The sequence below is a fragment of the Bubalus bubalis genome, chromosome 8, assembly GCF_019923935.1.
Source record: "Bubalus bubalis isolate 160015118507 breed Murrah chromosome 8, NDDB_SH_1, whole genome shotgun sequence".
In the NCBI taxonomy this organism is placed as follows: domain Eukaryota; kingdom Metazoa; phylum Chordata; class Mammalia; order Artiodactyla; family Bovidae; genus Bubalus; species Bubalus bubalis.
Window position 1 is genome coordinate 95,291,978 of NC_059164.1, and position 18,282 is coordinate 95,310,259.

At 52.1% G+C, this 18,282-nt stretch overlaps 1 protein-coding gene across 2 annotated transcripts in view; it reads right to left on the reverse strand.

Moving 5' to 3' along the window:
• Positions 1-1,472: 1,472 nt before the first annotated feature.
• Positions 1,473-18,282, reverse strand: part of PLXNA4 (plexin A4) — a 481,037-nt gene continuing 464,227 nt past the window's right edge. For both annotated transcript variants that reach the window (XM_006047726.4, XM_025291543.3), the window contains 3 exons: positions 18,057-18,269; positions 10,437-10,587; positions 1,473-8,119 (listed from right to left, as the gene is read on the reverse strand). In XM_006047726.4, the coding sequence (XP_006047788.2) occupies positions 8,024-8,119; positions 10,437-10,587; positions 18,057-18,269 (460 nt within the window). In that variant the 3' untranslated portion in view covers positions 1,473-8,023. The remainder of the gene's footprint in view (positions 8,120-10,436; positions 10,588-18,056; positions 18,270-18,282) is intronic.

Genomic DNA, 18,282 nt, shown 5'->3' on the forward strand with positions numbered 1-18,282 from the left:
GGAAGCGGCAGGACTGAACTTCTGAACTCCAATATGGAAGAAGCATAAGAAGGGTCCCTTCAGCTGGCAGCATGTGTTCCGGCCCCGCTTGGGTCTTAGAGCAGCAGTCCCCAACCTTTTTGGCACCAGGGACCAGTTTCAAGGAAGACCTTTTCTTCCACCGACCACGGGTGGGTGGGTGGGGGGTGGATTCGGGATGATCCAAGTGCATTGCACTTACTGTGCGCTTTGTGTATGTGTGTGTTAGTCGCTCAGTCATGTCTGACTCTTTGCGATGCTATGGACTATATAGCTCACCAGGCCCCTCTGTCCATGGAATTCCCCAGGCAAGAACACTAGAGTGGGTCACCTTTCCCTTCTCCAGGGGATCTTCCCAACGCAGGGATCAAACCTGGGTCTCCGGCATTGCAGGAAGATTCTTCACTGTCTGAGGCACCAGTTTATTCCTAATCCAATGCTGCTGCTGATCTGACAGGGGGTAGTGGTCTGGGGCCTAGAGGCTGGGCACCCCTGTCTTGGAGGGATCGTCAGGCCTTTATTAGAATCAGGCAGCAATAGGTGCTGCTGACAGCAGCCAGCCCGTGTGTGTGAGCCAGCCTTTCTAGACATCACAAGAGGCTGTCGTCCACTGCCTCCTCGAGGCAGCTGCCATCTAGAGTGAGGACTTGGGTGGGGAATGTGTTCTCTCCAGAGTGTGTGCCTGGAAAGCCCATTGAGAAAGACTGAGAGACTGATCGGCTTTGTACTAAAGCGATGTCTGCTGACGTCCTGGTCGTATTGACCGGGAATACGTCTGCTTTCCCCAGCTTGGCAGGGTTATCACCTCCTGAGATGCCTGCTCTGTAGCTGAGGACAGAGCCTTAAGTAAACAGATGCGTCTCAGGTGGTGGAGTTCAGACATCACATAGCTGAAAAGAGAAAGGGCTGTGTGTCCAGACCGTAGGGTATAGTGGCCACCAGGGGCTACTTGTGGTCCCGCCTCTCCCTTTCAGACAGACACATAAAGAAACATTCCAAATCCCAAACTGCATTTTTTATTATTTTTTAATAAACTTTATTCTATATTACAAATAGGTTTTTTTTTTGTTCTGAACTGCAAAATAGGAATGCCTTATATTTACATACACAGGTATACAATTAATTATAACAAAGGTACAGAAGCTTGCCTTTACCAAGTTACAACTGGGCTCCAATTTAAATAGCATAGGTTTCCTTTTTAAAAACTTTAAAATCTTTTTTTTTTTTTTGTAATCTTACTTGGATACACTTCTTTAAAAACCAAACCAGAAGACCCTCTTTCCTCTAATAGATTTCATCCACATATCTTTGAGGCTCATTATAACACTGTTGTCTAAAGATATGTTTTGCTTTGTTCTAACAAAGGATTGGTGTTCAAGGTGGGGGCTTTATGGAGACAGAAGTGGGGTGAGGCTGCGAGTGGGTGATGGGAACAGGACTGACCAACCTGCTACTTTCAGCCACCTGTCTCTGAGACTCAAAGGCCCCTGCCTGTCCCTTAAATCACCCATTCATCCTTTCCTGCTCCTCCTCCTCTCTCTAGTGTTTGAGACTTAACTCTGGGTCATCTGACCAGGCCAGACTCCTCTTCCCCCACCCCTTGGCTCATTGAGCCCTTATCTGTTGTAGTACCCTGGAGTTGCTGGTTGCTATGGTAACTTGGCAGGACCCTGCTGAAAGACATAGGCTGGTCTCTACTAGCTAAAGTGGGGAGGAGGGCGGCTGCCTCCAACCCTTCCTTCCCATCTTGGGGCCTGGGGTTCTTGTTCTTGGTCAGTGCAGCCAACACATGACTAAACCAGGACCTCCGGCCTCAAGGATGCCAAGCCTTGAGAGAGTGATGGGGGTGCAGAGGGTCATTCACCCTAAAACACAAAGTCATGGTTTCCAAATGGAAACAAGATTCTTTGAGGTAAGCTAGCTTTTCTCTTTAAAGAACGGAAGGTTTAACGAGCCAACAAGCTGACGGGAACACTGGGGAGGGACAGGGAAGGAGAACACACAGGGACATGCATACCTTCTTGGTCATCTGCCTGAACTGTGTTCAACAGTCCTGTTTGGTAAAGTGGTGTCTCAGTTTCTTAAGTGTCCTTTGCACTGCTCTTTAATCGTATCCTCTGTTTGGAATTCTACTCTTATAAGGGAGCCCTTCTAAAATGTGCTTGACTTATAAGATCAAAGATACCAACAAAAGAAGTTCTGATTCCAGATAAAGAAACTGGTGGAAGACGAGATGCACAGACCTCTTTGCCATGCGCATCTGTCTTCGTGATCCCTCCATGACCAATCCCTAATAGGGTCTCCCTGCTGTTTGGGGGAAGCCCTGGGGTTCAACAACACCAGGGGCAGCCTGGAGAGAAGTGAAAGAGGATATAGAGTGGAGGGAAGGTGAGGCTCACCCGACCAAGGTCACTCGCCCTCCCCCATCCCCACCCAGCTCACCGTCTCTGCCAGTACAAACAGAAATCTCTTTTTATTCATTAGGGATTCTGTTTTGTTTTGATTTAGGGTAGTCACCTGCCTACTCAAAGGATTTAATTGGACCTTAATGAGTATGTATTACTTTGACAACCAAAACATCCTTTACCTTATACAATAAAATTGGATACTCCCCTTAATTAAAGAATGATTTTATTGGGGAACACAAATTCATAGTTTAAAAAAAGGTCTCTCCTGAATGAAGTTTTACTGCAGAGATTCCTTTCTGAATGGGAGGCTGGGTCGTTCCGTTTTCCAGCACCATGACGGGAAGAGGCTCCCGGAGCGTCAGCCTGTCCCAGGAGCTGCCTCTATGGCGTCACCTACAGCTGTCCCTCGGTCTCCCTGTCTGTAGGATGACTCGTTTGCTACACCTGTGGGGTGAGGCGGCACAGTGGGGAGGAGCAGGGTAGCACTGCGTGCTCCAGCCAGCGAAAGTGCAGGGAAGCACCAAGAATGTCAGCAGCCCCTGGCTGCTTCCCCTGGCATGGCCCCGGCCCAGGGATATCCTGACCCATTGCTTTAACAAGTGGGATTTCCTCTGTCCCCCAGTCCCAGTTTCTCCTCGGACCCTTGGAAGTCACAGGCAAAGAATTCTGTGTCCCCCCTACCCCCAGTATTTGGATTTTACATCCACACCTGGGCTCCTTCCTTAAACTCAAACTCTTAACATACACAAACAAAAAATAAACTACAAAACCTCAAACCACCCATCGATGGTTCAAAGATAAAGGGAAGGGCTGAGAGACAAGGGGTCTTTAGTGGTCTGTCCTGAGAGCCAACAGGGAGAGTGGGAAGCTGAAAGAAGGTTCTTGATGACTACATGAGCTAGAAGCAAGCAGAAGGTCCAGGAAGCAGGTGGGATCTGCCTGGGTCAGTCTGCTGGTGCTGGGGGCACCCTGGGGACTCTGGTACCTATCCATGGAAGTGCCTCTTAGAGGTCCACCCTAGGGTTCTCATTGTGGAAGGGAGGGGGCGGTGCTGTTCCTGGAAGGACTATAGTCCAGGGTCTGCTTTCTGTCTGCAGAGTGCCTCCCCAAGGCCCCTCTCCCTCCACAGGTCTCTGTGAGGTGGGAATGTCTATTCTTGATTAACAATAATTAACCTTAACCTTCACTAGGCTAAATATTTGACTTCGCATTCTGTGAGGTCAAGGAGAAGTGTCCCTTAGTCTTGAGAGAAGAGACGGATGGCACACAGAGCTTCCCCATTTGTAGGGTGGAAACGAGGCCTTGTTGAGGCTCTGAAAGCATCAATAGGACTTGCCCTGTGGAACAGAGGTCACTGGGGAAACCACTTCTGTGGCTTCTCTGATGGGAGACCCACCAGGCCCCAGCTGTATCAGGGAGCCTCGAGGGCTCAGTGGGGGCAACTTTGGAAGGCAGGACAGGGCTGGGGTGGTCCCAGGAGGCTGGACTGAGGGCGGAGCTGTCCACCTGAGGCTGAACAGCTCCCGAACTTAGTGGATACATGGCCTTGGGGCAGAGCCTCACGTGCGGGGGTTGGGGGCACTCTGCTGGGGAAGGGGCACACTCAGGAGCCAGACATGCAAAGGGGATCAGAGGTCGAGGACCTATCATGAGGGAAAGGGGAGGGGGCAGTGTTGGGATAATGCATCAACACTGACCCCAGGGTTGGGAGGTGAGAGCTGGAGACCTTACTCCCACTGCTGCCTGGGACCAGTCCTGGCCAGTCTGCCTCTAATGTTTAAACTGACTTGTCTCTTTCCAGCATCTCTGGCTTCACTCACTCACCCATGGGCTCAAGAGAGAGAGGCTCTAGGCTGGCTCTGGGTGTGCATGGTATTCTCGGTCAATGGGATATCCAGGTTTTCCCAAGACCCTGAATTCCAAATTACACTGAAAGAAGGCAAGAGGAAGTTAACAGCCACAAAAGCCAGCTTCAGGCAGTGTTGCTATTTGTGGTGACCAGGACATGTCAGGGTCTCTCCTTCCAGGAAAGGACAAGGGATGGTAAATATGCCCATACCTGGGGAGACTTGTGCCCTTGGGAGAGACGACCAGCCTACAGCAAACTGTCCCAGCCTCTCTCTGCTCATTCTTAAATTCAGGACCTCACAGCATTTCTCCCTGCCTCTTACCATCCCATTTTGGTCCAACATTCAAACTCCTCACCTAATCCAAGTCGGTTATGTGTGACTGTGTGATCTCCTGGTACCATTTTAGACCCTGGTGGTTCCAAGGGTTGAAGGAGTGAAAGAGACGGGATGAAAGGAAGGTGAGGAGACACGGCCTTTCCTCCTGTGCTCTCTGTCCAGGACTCTAGGAGTCAGATAAAGGTCCCACTGTGAACAGAACTGTGACCCAGCACATAAACTGTGACACGGAGGGGGGACCCTGAAGAGACCTCCCTCCTGCAGGACCCAGTCTGCCCAAGTCCCTTCTCTTGTGCATGCTGGCCAGCACGGGGTCTCCAGCCTGCCAGGAGGAGGTTGGGGATTCCAGGGGAGGTTCGGAAAGAAGATCTGGGGGAAAGAAAGGCTTTTTTTTTTTTTTGATCACGCTGCCTTGTTTTTACTTTGAAATGTATCACACGTGTACCAAGAATCCAAACAAAAGAAATGGAAAACAAACAGCGAACGGAAAGAGAGCTCTTATGGGCAAGATGGGTTGCGCTCTGCATGACTCTGTCCTACTTCTCCATCCCCAACAGGCTGCAGAGACTTCGGGCAAACAAAGCACCAGAAACAACCACCCCACCAATTAAAGAAAACCTGCCCCAAACTCCCCCAGGAGACACGAGGAAACCAGGGAAACGTGCCCATCCTCCTCCCCTTTTTCTTCCCGACATTTCTTTGATGGGTTTGAGGTTTCTCTTATAATGAAAAACATAGGGAGAAAAAGTTTTGTACCGACAACAAAACAATAACAATAATAATAATCCAGTTTAAAAAAAAAGCTTCAGCAGAACCATGGTAACAGTCTTTTTCTCTGCTTGTTCATTTTTTTTTCTCTAACTGTGCAAAACTTAAAAAATAAATCAAAACACACTCACTCATGCGCACACACGCACAGCTTCCATTCAGCACACCTGTGTTAAATATGTTTGTGTCTTTCTTCTCCCCAACCCTTCACATGTGCAAATATATGTTAGCGGCCCAGGGGCCTCCTCAGCCTGCCTCCCACATGCTTCCTTCCTGGCCTGCCAGGCCTCATAGCTTCAGGGGAGGAAATCAAATGATCAAGGGGAGAAATTCCACGCTTCTTCACCTGGCACTTCATTTGCCGAGACCTTTGGTTATGTTTTTCCCACTCAAAATGCATCGCTTCTCACTCTGCTCTTCCCGTTGATTAGGCTACTTGCATTTTGCCCATCACTTGTCCCGCTCGATGCCACAGCACGCCCTGCTCTGTGTCACTACCGCCTGGCCTCCAGTCACGTCCAGGCTTCTCTCGGTCAGTGACCACCCTGATTTCCTATAGACAGGTGACTTCACCCCCCAGCACGCAGCACAGAAAACAAGTATGGAAATGTCCTGAAGTTGCAGAATGAATGGTGGGCAAGGGCAGAGAAGGGAAATGCTTCAGACCCTCCCCTCCCCTCCCCCCCCCGCATAGGACCAGAAAGCTTTCTGAGCTCTCCGCCTACTCCCAGGGCAGACAGATACACACACACACACACACACACACACACACACACACACACACATGTGCATGTGCACATGAAATCTCTCACACACACACACACGTGCTCATATCCAAAGGGGCTAGCATTCTTCAAATATAGGGTGTTCCACAGATGTTGCTGGGAATGGTCTGGTCCCTTCCTCTTTCCATGAGGGGCCCCTTTGGAGTGGATGGCAGTGGAAGATGTCTGATGCTTGAGGAGTGAAGACAAGACTGGAGGAACCTCATTCCCAACCCTGCAGATGCCTCTGCCTGTCTCCCAGAGTGGGGAACAACTTCACAGCGGGGTTGCCTGGGGAGAGTCTAAGGCCGAGACTGGACCACAGATGGAGAGATGGCGTCTAAGGTCCTTTCAACGTTACAGGTTTCCACGGCCCTCCATCAGACTGTCTCTCACCATAGCCCCTGCTCACCTAGGATGCATGTCTGAGCACGTATCTGGCTGGCTGGCTAAGACGACGTATCCGTGCATGGAAGGACAGAGGGAGAGACACAATGCCAGGGCCAAGGTCAGTGGTATGTCCCTCCTCCGATTTCCGGGCAGGTCCTTCCTCTTGATTCTTCGGTCCTCCCCAGACATGACAAACCTAGGGTTGAGTTTGGCTGGCATTTTGGTTTGTCTCTGAGAGGCTGTGCTTGCAAGTGTTTCTTCCCGGGATGACTGCAGAAGGGAGGAGGGAGGAGAGTGACTGAAGAGACAGCTGAGATGTTGATGAAATAATTCCCAAGGAGGTCTGAACAGTCCATCACAAAGTCATCTGCATAGCAATGGCACCAGACTCTGCAGGGAGTCAGGAACAAGGCTGTCGGCCCCAACCTTCTCTAGACTTCTCAGGAAGGACAGTGGGGATGGAGCCACGGGGACCACTGGAGGTAGAAGCTCCTGGATGCACTGGTGTTTGACCCTGACCCCTGATGAGTGATGACTAAGGAGGGTTGGAAGTGCATTCTCTAGACGATGCTTCGGGGTCTGCAAGGGATCAGACCTCTGACTATGGCCGTGATTCGTTAGCATGTGGGGGTGAATGGAAAACAACCAGTTCTGCTTCCAGATAGATGCAACTCTCTTCTTTTCTCTCCTGCATGTTACATTTCTGCCACTATGAGCCACATCAGGAGGATCTCCATGGTGGGCTGTAACTGCTATTTCTCCTGTCTGGTTTTCCACAGGCCAGGACCGGGCAGGCAGGGCACCTATGGGCACTTAGAAGGACTCCGAAAAGATCTGAAGGGGACAAGGGAGCCTCTGCTGCCAATCCCACATGTGAGAGGCAGCTTGCAAGGTGCCCCTCAACCCCTCATGCTCTCCACTCCAGCCACATGCAGGAGGTGCCACCTTTCTTCCCAGAGTTGCAGGGGGACCCCGTGGAGATAGACATCTGAATCAGGTGACACCTTCCCAGTGAAGATAACACTGAGCTCACTGCCTCTTCTCCAGGCCAAGTTCAGACCCATGTGGGGACTATGGAAAGACAGAAAGTGGGGTAACAGCACAGAAGCACCCCCATCCATGACTCCTCATTCGTATCTGGGCCCTGCTGCTGCTGCTCAGGGTCAGCTGGGAAAGAGGGCCCCTCTGCTGTCTTCAGGTCAGGCCCCTTGGCGGGGTGGGGACAGGCCATCCTGGACTAACTTGAGGGTCGGCGGCTTGGTTCAGTCGTGTTGGCAGAGGAACTGAAAGAGAGGGGATCCAGGAAGGCGGGAGAGACAGAAACAGGCAGAGAGAGAAAGAGAGAGGGAGACAGCGCTGCTTAGGGGATGCTGCTGATGCCAGTCGGAACTTGCACTTGGTAAAGATGATAATCTAGACTGAGGCACGGCTTGGTGTGTCCCTCCCTCCGGTGGGGGAGGGGGGAGCGGGCGAGCTGGAAGGACGGTTCTCAGCTGTCTAAGCTCATGAGGGTTATGACTTGTTCTAGTTTGTAGGCCAGTTTCTGCTTCCCACACTGGTCATCATGGTCCAGGGGTCCGAGGATCTGTTGAAGAGCCAAGAATGGGGTGGTTACCAGTTTGCATGCACGTATCTGTGTTCTTGGGGTACGCACTGACAGGGCTTGTGGTCAGAGAGTTTGGGAAGACGAGCGCAGATAAAGCAGCCCACACAAAGTTGCTGGGGAGGCAGACGGCCTCCACGACTTGGGTGGGGAGGTGTGTGGGGGCGCTCGGGCACAGGGAACCAACTCATGGGCATCCGTGTGTCAGTGAGCACAGGACTCCAGCACACACATAGGCATGTCTGAATACACGTGTACCTTTCGCTCCCTACGTATGACAGCTGAGAATGGGCAGAAGACACCTGTGCTGAGACGCTGCTGTTACCTCTAGGCTAAACAGCAGGGGGATCCACACCCAACGGAAAGTACAGTGCTTAGTGTCTCAGGGCAACTATGATTTCACACTATCAAGACATCCCACTACCCTGTGAGAAAGGAACATCTTCCCATCAGCAGCCCAAGGCCTGAAATTCCACATGCAGAAAGTTATTTGACTCAACTTTGCCTGTTAAGAAACAAATATCCCTCGAAGAGTGATGTCTCAAGCTTTACTGGTGACAGACATCTAATGACCAGCATCTACACAGCCTTCACTGAGATTCGGTGGTTGGTGGATGAGAATAACAGGCAGCAATTGTGGGTACAAGCAGGAAGATGTGTGGGAACCTGGCTCAGACTCAGGAGGTGTAGCACTGAATAACGGTTCCACCAGTTTCTAGCTGGGTGACGCCGGGGCAAAACACGAAACCTCTCTGAACCCTCCTTTCCTCCTCTGTAAAGCCTGGGACCTATGACTCCCTCTCTGAGTTGCTCCAAGAGAGGGCATAAAGTCACGTAACAAACATGAGCACCTGTCACACCATGCCTACTCCAGGAGGGGCAAGTGACAGACAGGAGTCCTGGGGTCAGGAACTAGGGAGTAGGGTGGGAGGGCAGCAGGAGAGAAGAGGAGGCTGAAGGCTGAAGGAGGGCCACCCAGAGCTCTGGATTTCCTGATCCAGTTAATCTATTTTTAATTGGGGAGACCCAGTCAGTTGCCAGCTTCTCAGCTGGCCAAGAACCACCAGTGATTGGCCCTGACATTTCATAAAGATGGGACATTTTCATGCTAACAGTAGAAGAGTGAACTTGGGAAGCTGGTGGCTCAGTGGGAAAGAATCTGCCTGCTGTGCAGGAGACTCAAGTTCAATCTGTGGGCTGGGAAGATCCCCTGAAGAAGGGCATGACAACCCACTCTGGTATTCTTGCCTGGAGAATCCCATGGACAAAGGAGCCTGGCGGGCTAGAATCTGTGGGGTTCAAAGGGTTGGGTATGACTGAACATGCATAAAAAGAAAAAAGAGGACTGAACCTGCAGACTGATGTCCTTTCCAAGACGAGACAGTGGCACTCATACACTGGCCTACTCTGTGTCATCCTTACTTCACAAGTGGCCACAGACAGGTGGAAACTGTCCTGGACCAGCAGTGGCCCACAGGCTGGCTGCGGGGTCCCTCTCTTAATGGACCCGCTGCTGACTTTCTCCATACTTGTTCACAGCTCATGGCCTGTGGGCACCAGGGCTGGGCCCTGCTGGGACTCCTAGATCCTCTCTTGGGGACAAGGCTGGGAGGACGTAGAGAACCCAGAGGACTGGCTTCAGCTCCTATTACTACCTTCCACTCACAGAAGGTGGCTGGGCTGCTGCTCGGACATGGGGAGCCTGACTCTGAACCCACTTGGTCTGCACTGGTATGGCCAAGAAAACTCCCGTAGGCACCTTCGTGCCGGCCAAAAGATGGCCATGTCTGAAGGGGCAATGACCCCAGGTGAGGTTTCTTAACTAGGGAACACGGCAACTAAAGACAGACTCCAGTCTACTCTGTCTGTATCTATCCTGTTCTGATTCTACCCTATCATCCTGTTTCTATTCTATTCCTTAGGACCTGCCCATGAATGTGAGGAACAACTGCTTGATTAAAGAGAATGAAGTCAGAGAGTGATATAGAAGAAATAAAGGAGAAGGAAGAAAAAAATAAAGAGAAAAATGATGAAAGAAACAGAGACTTGCTGTATATATCTGAAAAGAAGAAGGATTATGTAGAATTTACAGAATGGAACATTTCTAGCATCCCAGTCTTTGGAACACAGCCCCCCAGTCCTGGGTGATAGAGTTTCCCCTGGCAGAAGTGGGTGGTGGAGGTGCCTGGGGTGGTGCTCTTGGGCATTGAAGCTGCTCCAGGCAGGAATATCTGGGTCTCTCCCCAGTCCTTCCTCAGGGGCCCCCGAGCAGGGCAGGGCAGGGCAGGGCAGGGCTCACCTCCTCACTGTACTTGCCCACGTAGGAGAAGATCTCGGAGAGGGCGCTCATGGTGTTGAACTCGTTCATGTGCATCCGGGACTGCTCAGCTAGGTACGCGTTCATGTCCTGGTCGCTGATGGCGGGCATCTTCCCGATGTCTGAGTAATACCTGTGGTGGCATGGGAATGAGGAACTCCGCGCGCGTGTGTGTGTGCGCGTGTGTGTGTGTGTGTGCGCGTGTGTGTGTGCGTGCGTGTGTGCGTGTGCGCGTGTGTGCGTGTGCGCGCGCGTGTGTGCGCGTGTGCGTGCGTGTGTGTGTGTGCGTGTGTGTGTGTGTGTGCACGCATGTGCGTGTATGTGTGTGTGTAGTGGGGGGCCCAGGGGAGAGACGGGTGTTCGCAGACCTGGGTCTGGGTCCAGTGGATGCCTGTGTGTGACCTCTTAGGGACCACGGCAGGCTGTCTTCCAGCTGGGCTTCAGAGTGCCCCCTGCAGCTCTGGATGCAGGAGGCAGGGAGAAGAGATTCAAGGGTGACCCAGACAAGGTCAGAGAGTGGACACAGTGGGGCAGGAGGAAGGAGGGGCTGTCTCCTGCACTGGCTTTGCTCCCAGCTCCCACAGGAGTGATCCAGTCTGCCTCTCAGGTCCTTCTAACACCCCCTTCCACAGATGCAGGAAGTCTCCTCCAGGGGCCTGAAGGCTCTTCTAAGCAGTTGCTCTGCCCTGACGTCGTCCCCATCTGTGAGTACCAGCGGGGAGAAGGGTGGGGCTGGGGGTGCTTGGTGGGGAGAGGCTGGGAGAAGGCAATCAGTCACTGTCACTCGCAGCTGTGCTCTCCTGTCAACTGGTTAATTAGATGCCAACATTTACATTTTTAATTTCTGCAGTTTGACATTTTATGCAGCAACCCCCAAATCTCCCACCAGAGGGGAGCTGTGTCGCCTCCTAATGAGGAATCAAAGGCCCCCAGTGTCCCAAAGACAGCCACCTCTCCTGGGTGCTTCTGGCCCTGGGCCACATGGCAGAGAGGCACCTGCATGGGTTGGGTAGGGTCAGGACCTTGGGGCAGCGCTCCGAGGAGTCCTCACGGTGTCCGCTTGGCCCACACTGAATGCCCATGGCTTCAATGCTGGGAACAGCGAGCCTGAGAGCTTAGAACAGAGGAGGGTGGCGGGGGACAGTCGCCAGGGTGGGGACCAGGGTGAGGCAAGTGAGGCAACTGGGGCACAACGTTTTAGTCAAGTCACTCACTCTCACCTGGGCGAGCACAGGTGACAATGAGGGGCCCTGGGTTCCCAGAACTCAAGGCTTGATCAGGTGAGCAGAGGGCACATTCCTGGAGGCCCTGGATCAGTCTCACCCTGGACCCCAGTTCTGTGTCCCTCCCTCCGCATCCCTCACTGCGTTGACTGTGAATCCATTTGTCCTGCGCTCTGTTCCCCACCTCTACCTCAGCCCACTGGGGCCCACTGGAGCTGGGTGACAGGCTAGCAGAGGTGGCACCTGTGTGCCACTCCAGCATCACATTCAAGACCCTGCGTGAATGACAGTTCCAGTTCATCTGTGCAGAGCGTCCCCAGGCCAGCAAGAGTAGGCCAGAGCTGGGCTGGCTGCCCTGCTTGAGCCACAGCCCTGCGTGAAGGCTGTCACACGCCTGGCTCATGTGGACTTCCTTCCTTCACAAACTTTCAGTGTGGGGTCCTCTCTTCCCCTGCCCGCCACCCCCCATCTCCAGAGCCATTGGGCCCCTTACTCAGCTCCTTGTCCTGTTTCACTCGAGGTCCTCTGCTCCATTCTAGAAGAGCCCACTCTCTGCCAGGCCTGCAACCCACCCCAAAACATCTTCACATTCCTCGGAGTTCTGGGGAATGACACCCCAGGTACACGCACTCCAGTGAGAGACTGGATTCATTGCCACTATTTTGGAAGACAGTAAATGCAATGTTCCGTTTTATAGCGGAGACCTGGAGTGTCAGCGGTGGCTCCAGCCCCGTCACGCTCAATGATATTTGTGCCATCGCCCCCTCGCAATTGTATGCCGACTGAGCAAAATACATTTGTCCTGTAAGAGGTCATGCCCAAAGCTCGCATGGGGGAACAGGAACGGACGACTCCCTCATTTCTGTGTCCCGGCCAGCAGCCAGACGCGGCTGACAACACAGCTGGGTCCAGAGTGTCCTCGAGGTAGTCCCACTCTGTCACCACGGACAGTCAGAGCTACTGACTGCAAGGAAAACCCCAGCGTCCCCCTGGTGGGACCGCACTGTCATCAGAAGCAAAGGCTCCTGCGGTTTCTGTTACCTGCTTGTGAAACCTTACAGGTAGGAGGATGGCTCTATCAGGCTTTCTGCAGAGAGCATCGGGGCTCCTACTGCGACCTGTGTGGTTCCTGGGCAGCCTGAGAGCCCAGGTCAGGGACCACATCGTCTCCTGCAGAAACAGCAGACACCTAGCACCCTGTCCTTTCTGAATGGCCTGCCTTGTAGTGCACTAAAAGCCCAGTCGGTTTCTCCGAAGACAATATTTAGAAAATGTATTTGTGTGAGAGAAAGAGAGGGAGAGAGTGTGGGATGGAGTTGAGAGTAAAGTGGCGGAGGGAGGGCTCTGATTCCTCACCAAAGTTGGGGGGGGGTACCCGCCCCTCCTCTGCTGCCCATGTGCAGAGGGCCCCACCTGTCTGTGCCACATGCAAGCCCACCTGGGGACGGGCCACATGTCCTCATCTTCAGCAAGTTCTACACGGCTGAGCTGAGTGGCTTTGGAATGCTCGATGTCCTAGAGGAGTATGGGGCGTCCGGTCTGGCTGACGTTCACCCTGGAGCTAAGTGGGCCCGTCCCTGGCTGCAGGTCTCTGCTGCCCTTGCTTCGACCTCTCCCTGCTTCTCTCCAAGGCTCTACCTAACTGCACCCCTTAAGCCTGATGGCCTAGCTCTGGCATCTTTGTGCTGTGGGCAAAACTGCTGTCTCCTGAGCACCTGCCATGCAGGGGCTTTTTGCTGGGCTCTGCCACTGAGCAGCCTTATTGATTGTGAAGAATGCAATTATGCCCCATTAATGAACTTCACACAAGTGTTCTTATCTGCTGGCTGCACAGTGAGGAAAGGAAGGGTCGATCTGGACTCCTCTTCTTGAACTTGCTCCATGGGATGTCCTCCTGCAGGTGAGTCTTTCTCTAGAAGGGACTGGTGCTCTGAAAGTCTCCTGGGACCCACTCTCGAGCTGGCCAAGGACTGGCCCGCTGAGGAGGGGTGGGGCCCACCACTGTCCTTACCCAGCTTTCTTTGTTGTGCTTGGTCATACCAGGTGGGATGCCAGCACCATCGTGGTTCTGACGTGGTTCTGACACTGGCCCTCAGGAGCTGCTACAAACCCAGCTGCCAACCACCAACAGCTGGATTCACTGCTGTGGACTAGTCTGCAGTGTTTCACATTCACGGGCTTCTATGAGATGTGCCCAGTGTGATGGTGGCACCCATCTCTGTCTCTAGGATGGCCCCAGTGATTGAGAAGAGGGTCTCCAATGCCCTGAAGTTTTTGCGGAGCCCAATGTATCCTCACCCTTTCAACACCTCAAGGATGAAGATGTAGACACAGAAGACACATCTGAGGCTCTAATGTAGAGATGCTTGCCTTTTAGGGTCCTGCACAAAAGTCTTTTCCTCTGTGTTCATTCACTGACCTACCTCTGCTCCTTGCTTCCTGAGTCCCCACGAGTACAGTTCATGGTGCCTGCCTATCTGTATCTTCCTTGACCATGAAGGCCATAAGGGAAGGATCAAGTCTGATCCATCCTGAGTGTTCAGTGCATCCATGATGGACACCATAAAATGTTTGACTCATGGCTGAATGAATATGTTAATGAAATGTCCATACTTCACCTCCAGTATGGCTCCCAGGGTGAACTGTCACAGTTTTATATTTTGAGTGATGGCTTCTTTAGGAGGCATTTTTAAATAGTTAAAATTCTTAGCCTTTTTCACAAGTGACACAGGTGATAGATGGCATCCCAACGTGTGGCACCCTTTAGTCCAATTCCCAGGGGTCAACTGTGGTTTCATCTCACTCATTCCTATGTAGAAAGCCTGTGCCTGAATGCAAGGGAGGCTGGGGTTTACTCAGTTCAGTTCAGTCGCTCAGTCATGTCTGACTCTTTGTGACCCCAAGAATTGCAGCACACCAGGCCTCCCTGTCAACCACCAACTCCCAGAGTTCACTCAAACTCAGGTCCATCGAGTCAGTGATGCCATCCAGCCATCTCATCCCCTGTCGTCCCCTTCTCCTCCTGTCCCCAATCCCTCCCAGCATGAGTCTTTTCCAATGAGTCAACTCTTCGCATGAGGTGGCCAAAGTATTGGAGTTTCAGCTTTAGCACCAGTCCTTCCAAAGAACACCCAGGACTGATCTCCTTTAGAATGGACCGGTTGGATCTCCTTGCAGTCCAAGGGACTCTTAAGAGTCTTCTCCAACACCACAGTTCAAAAGCATCAATTCTTTGGTGCTCAGTTTTCTTCACAGTCCAACTCTCACATCCATACATGACCACTGGAAAAACCATAGCCTTGACTAGATGGACCTTTGTTGGCAAAGTAATATCTCTGCTTTTCAATATGCTATCTAGGTTGGTCATAACTTTCTTTCCAAGGAGTAAGCATATTTTAATTTCATGGCTGCAATCACCATCTGCAGTGATTTTGGAGCCCCCAAAAATAAAGTCTGACACTGTTTCCCCTGTTTCCCCATCTATTTCCCATGACGTGATGGGACCAGATGCCATGATTTTAGTTTTCTGAATGTTGAGCTTTAAACCAACTTTTTCACTCTCCTCTTATTGGGGTTAATTTCTATTTAATAGGAGAGGCAATCCCTCTAGCATGAAAATGTTACTGCTATTGGCAATGAGATAGGAATGACTACTGACTGTAACACACCAGTTTGGTGACAACACCCTTGACTTCTGCTCCTTAAGATGAGCGGAGTGGGTGGTAGCTACTGGGGAACCAAGAGATTCTTCTCCCTTACTCTAGATGTGGCCATAAGCAAAACCCCTCATGCTTGGATGAAGGCGGCAAAGACTGGGAGTCTGCAGTGGGGCCGCCCACCACCAGCACTGCAAGGAGGCAGGAATGGGATGAGGGACGCATGAGAGGACAAGTGGAAGGAAGGATGGGAGGGAGGTGGGATGGGAGGACAGGTGGGAGGTTGGGGGGGGGTGCAGGGATAGGTAGATGAAGAACTTCTAGGAGGTGTGACAGCTTAGGTGGGACAGGATGACTCGGGCTACCCAACCAGCAGTTAGTAAGGCCTCTGGAATCCATCTATGTCCCAAGTCCCTAGAAAGAGGGCCAGCTAGAGTAAACCCCATTTCTCAGTGGCGCAGACAGAAGGCCCTCCCCAAATGCATGTAGAGCACACTCTACATCAGCGAGGCCCTACGTATGGACTTCCTGTGTGTGCACAGCAGCCAGACCTCAAAATCAGGGATAGGAAAGCCCTGGCCATGAGAAAAGGGGGTTCTACCATCACTTTTCTGACCTTGAGGCTGCCGGGGCCCTCAGCAGGCCAGCCTCCTGGTGAAGGGAGGGTGGAAATGATCACCAAAGGAAGAAGGTCTCTATACATGATCTCCAGACCAGGGCGTGCTATTTCTCATCCCCTTCTTCTTTGCACCCTCATCCCAGAAGGAGAGGAGGAAGAATTTGGGACCCCAAACAAGCGAAAGATGACTTTCCTGAGAGTGCCATTGGTTGCTAAGAAACTAGTGAGATAAGAAATGGAAACCATCAAGGCACTCCTAAAAATAACCAGATGGACTGGGGTGACTCGTGACCTGTAGCAGCTACGTGGCCCACCTCTCATTTAGCACCAAGCAAGAGGGAGACCGTTCACCCAGAACTTGCATTATTCTCGCCTCTGACTGAGTGTGCCGTTCTGGGGCAGCATCCTCTAAGCAGATGCTTCATCAATGCTCCCCAGCCCATCTCATCCCGGCCTTCTCCCTCCCTGCCCGAGGTCCTGTCCCATTGACACTGCACCAGAGCAGGGATGCCCAAGAGCCCAGCTGCTGCCTCTTTCTTTTCTCTCTTCGCTGAAGAGCCAGCTGACCACACGGGAGAGCTCACTTCTGGCAGCTCTGTAGTTAGAAGAGTGAGCCACTGGCAACGCAGGGGGAGGCAAAAGCCTCTTTGGTGACTCAGACATAATCAGATACAAGGACAAAAGAGTGAGCTCTCTCTCTGACAGCCAAGGCTGGATGCATACCACAGGCACCAGCAGGAAGGGGTGGGGGAGATATCAAGGGACAGGGGGAGAGGGAAAACACAATGCAACTCTTTCAGCAGAACTGGGGTGGGATGGTCAGTTTTTGTGACTGGGAATGGCCAGGATCCCACCCCCTCTTGGTTATTCCCTTTGTATAAAGGAAGGCAGTTTTCAACTATAAAGATGGGGACTGTGTCTCTACCATGATCAAAATGGTATTGTTCATTCTGTCTCAGTTGCCGAGTTAAGAACAACTCCTGGTTTCTTTGGCTCTTCAAAAAGATCCAAAATCTGAGCCTCCATCCAGGTTTCCTGTCTTTAAGCTTGGAAGAAAGAGAAAGGGACTCTAAACTCAGAATCGCCATGGAGAGTTGCGCAAGCTGTTCACTGCACAAAGGTGGGGGTGAGCTAGGGCAGACAGTCAGCCTGTCACTCAACAAACCACACATTCTGGCCTGGGGCCACATCCTCTGGTAGGAAGGAGCACCTTCCTTAATTCACATGGACACCATATGGGTTGGCACAGGCCCTGTCTAAAAGGATCGTAAATGGTAGAAAGGAGATTTGGGAGTCAGTTGAATTTGGGGATCTACTTTTCTCTTGGCCACATAAGTCATCTTGGACTGATTACTCAGCCATTCTATATGTATACTTCACCTTCACAGGCACAGAATGAGGTTATAAAGCCTGTCCTCTTATATTCCAGTGCTGCTGTGATGAATAAATAAATAGACTTTCAGCTGGTTGTCTAGCTCAGGTGCTTGGCATACGGAGCTGATACGACCCAGACAAACCATGAATGTTGTTTATCGTGAGTTAGCTTTGTGCCAAGAGGAACCCAGCTTAATGGCATACAGGTGCCCTCCCCGCCACACACACAGGTGCACAGCTGAGGCTGGATTAGATCAGGGCCTGAAGCATCTAGAGCTCATCGCCTGAGCATCAAGGGACTGGGACAGCAAGAAGCTCTTCAGGGTTACCATGACATCCCCACTGGACACTGGAAGAACTGCCAGATGGACAGGACTCTAGTCTGTCTGTGGCAAGATGTTATTCAGTCCCTTGAAGTCTTTTTTGTTTTTCTTTTTTCGGTGAGCGTTAGAACAGTGGACTGTACTTCTTCCTTGGGTCTAGGAAGATCTGGGTCCTCCACTCAGGGGAGCAGAGCACCGTGGCAACTTCTAGCCATGTCCCATTCTTGTTTTGACTGACAACATCGGGTTCTCGGGCTGTGGGTGTCCCAGTGCAGGATGGGGTTTGGTGCAAGGACCAGCCTGCAAGCTCCACCCCCTGCAGAGGGGAAGGGGGCCCCCCTACACACCCCCAGAGAATTGCCTGCTGCAGCCAGGGTCCTGCCTGAGCTCCCTGGGCCAGCACTCACCTCTCCACCCAGTTCTTGTAGCTGGGGATGTCCTTGGCATAGAGCAGCTTGTTGGAGGGGGAGTCCTTGCCCAGCCGGTGCTCTGATGTGGAGCACGAGTCCATGAAGGTCTGGGCCACCACGGAGAGGCAGGCGTCGGTGATGCTGTTCTTGTGGATGTCAAACACGAATTGGGGGTTCTTGATCATGTTGACCCAAAACCGCAGGGGCAGGCTGTGTAGAGGGA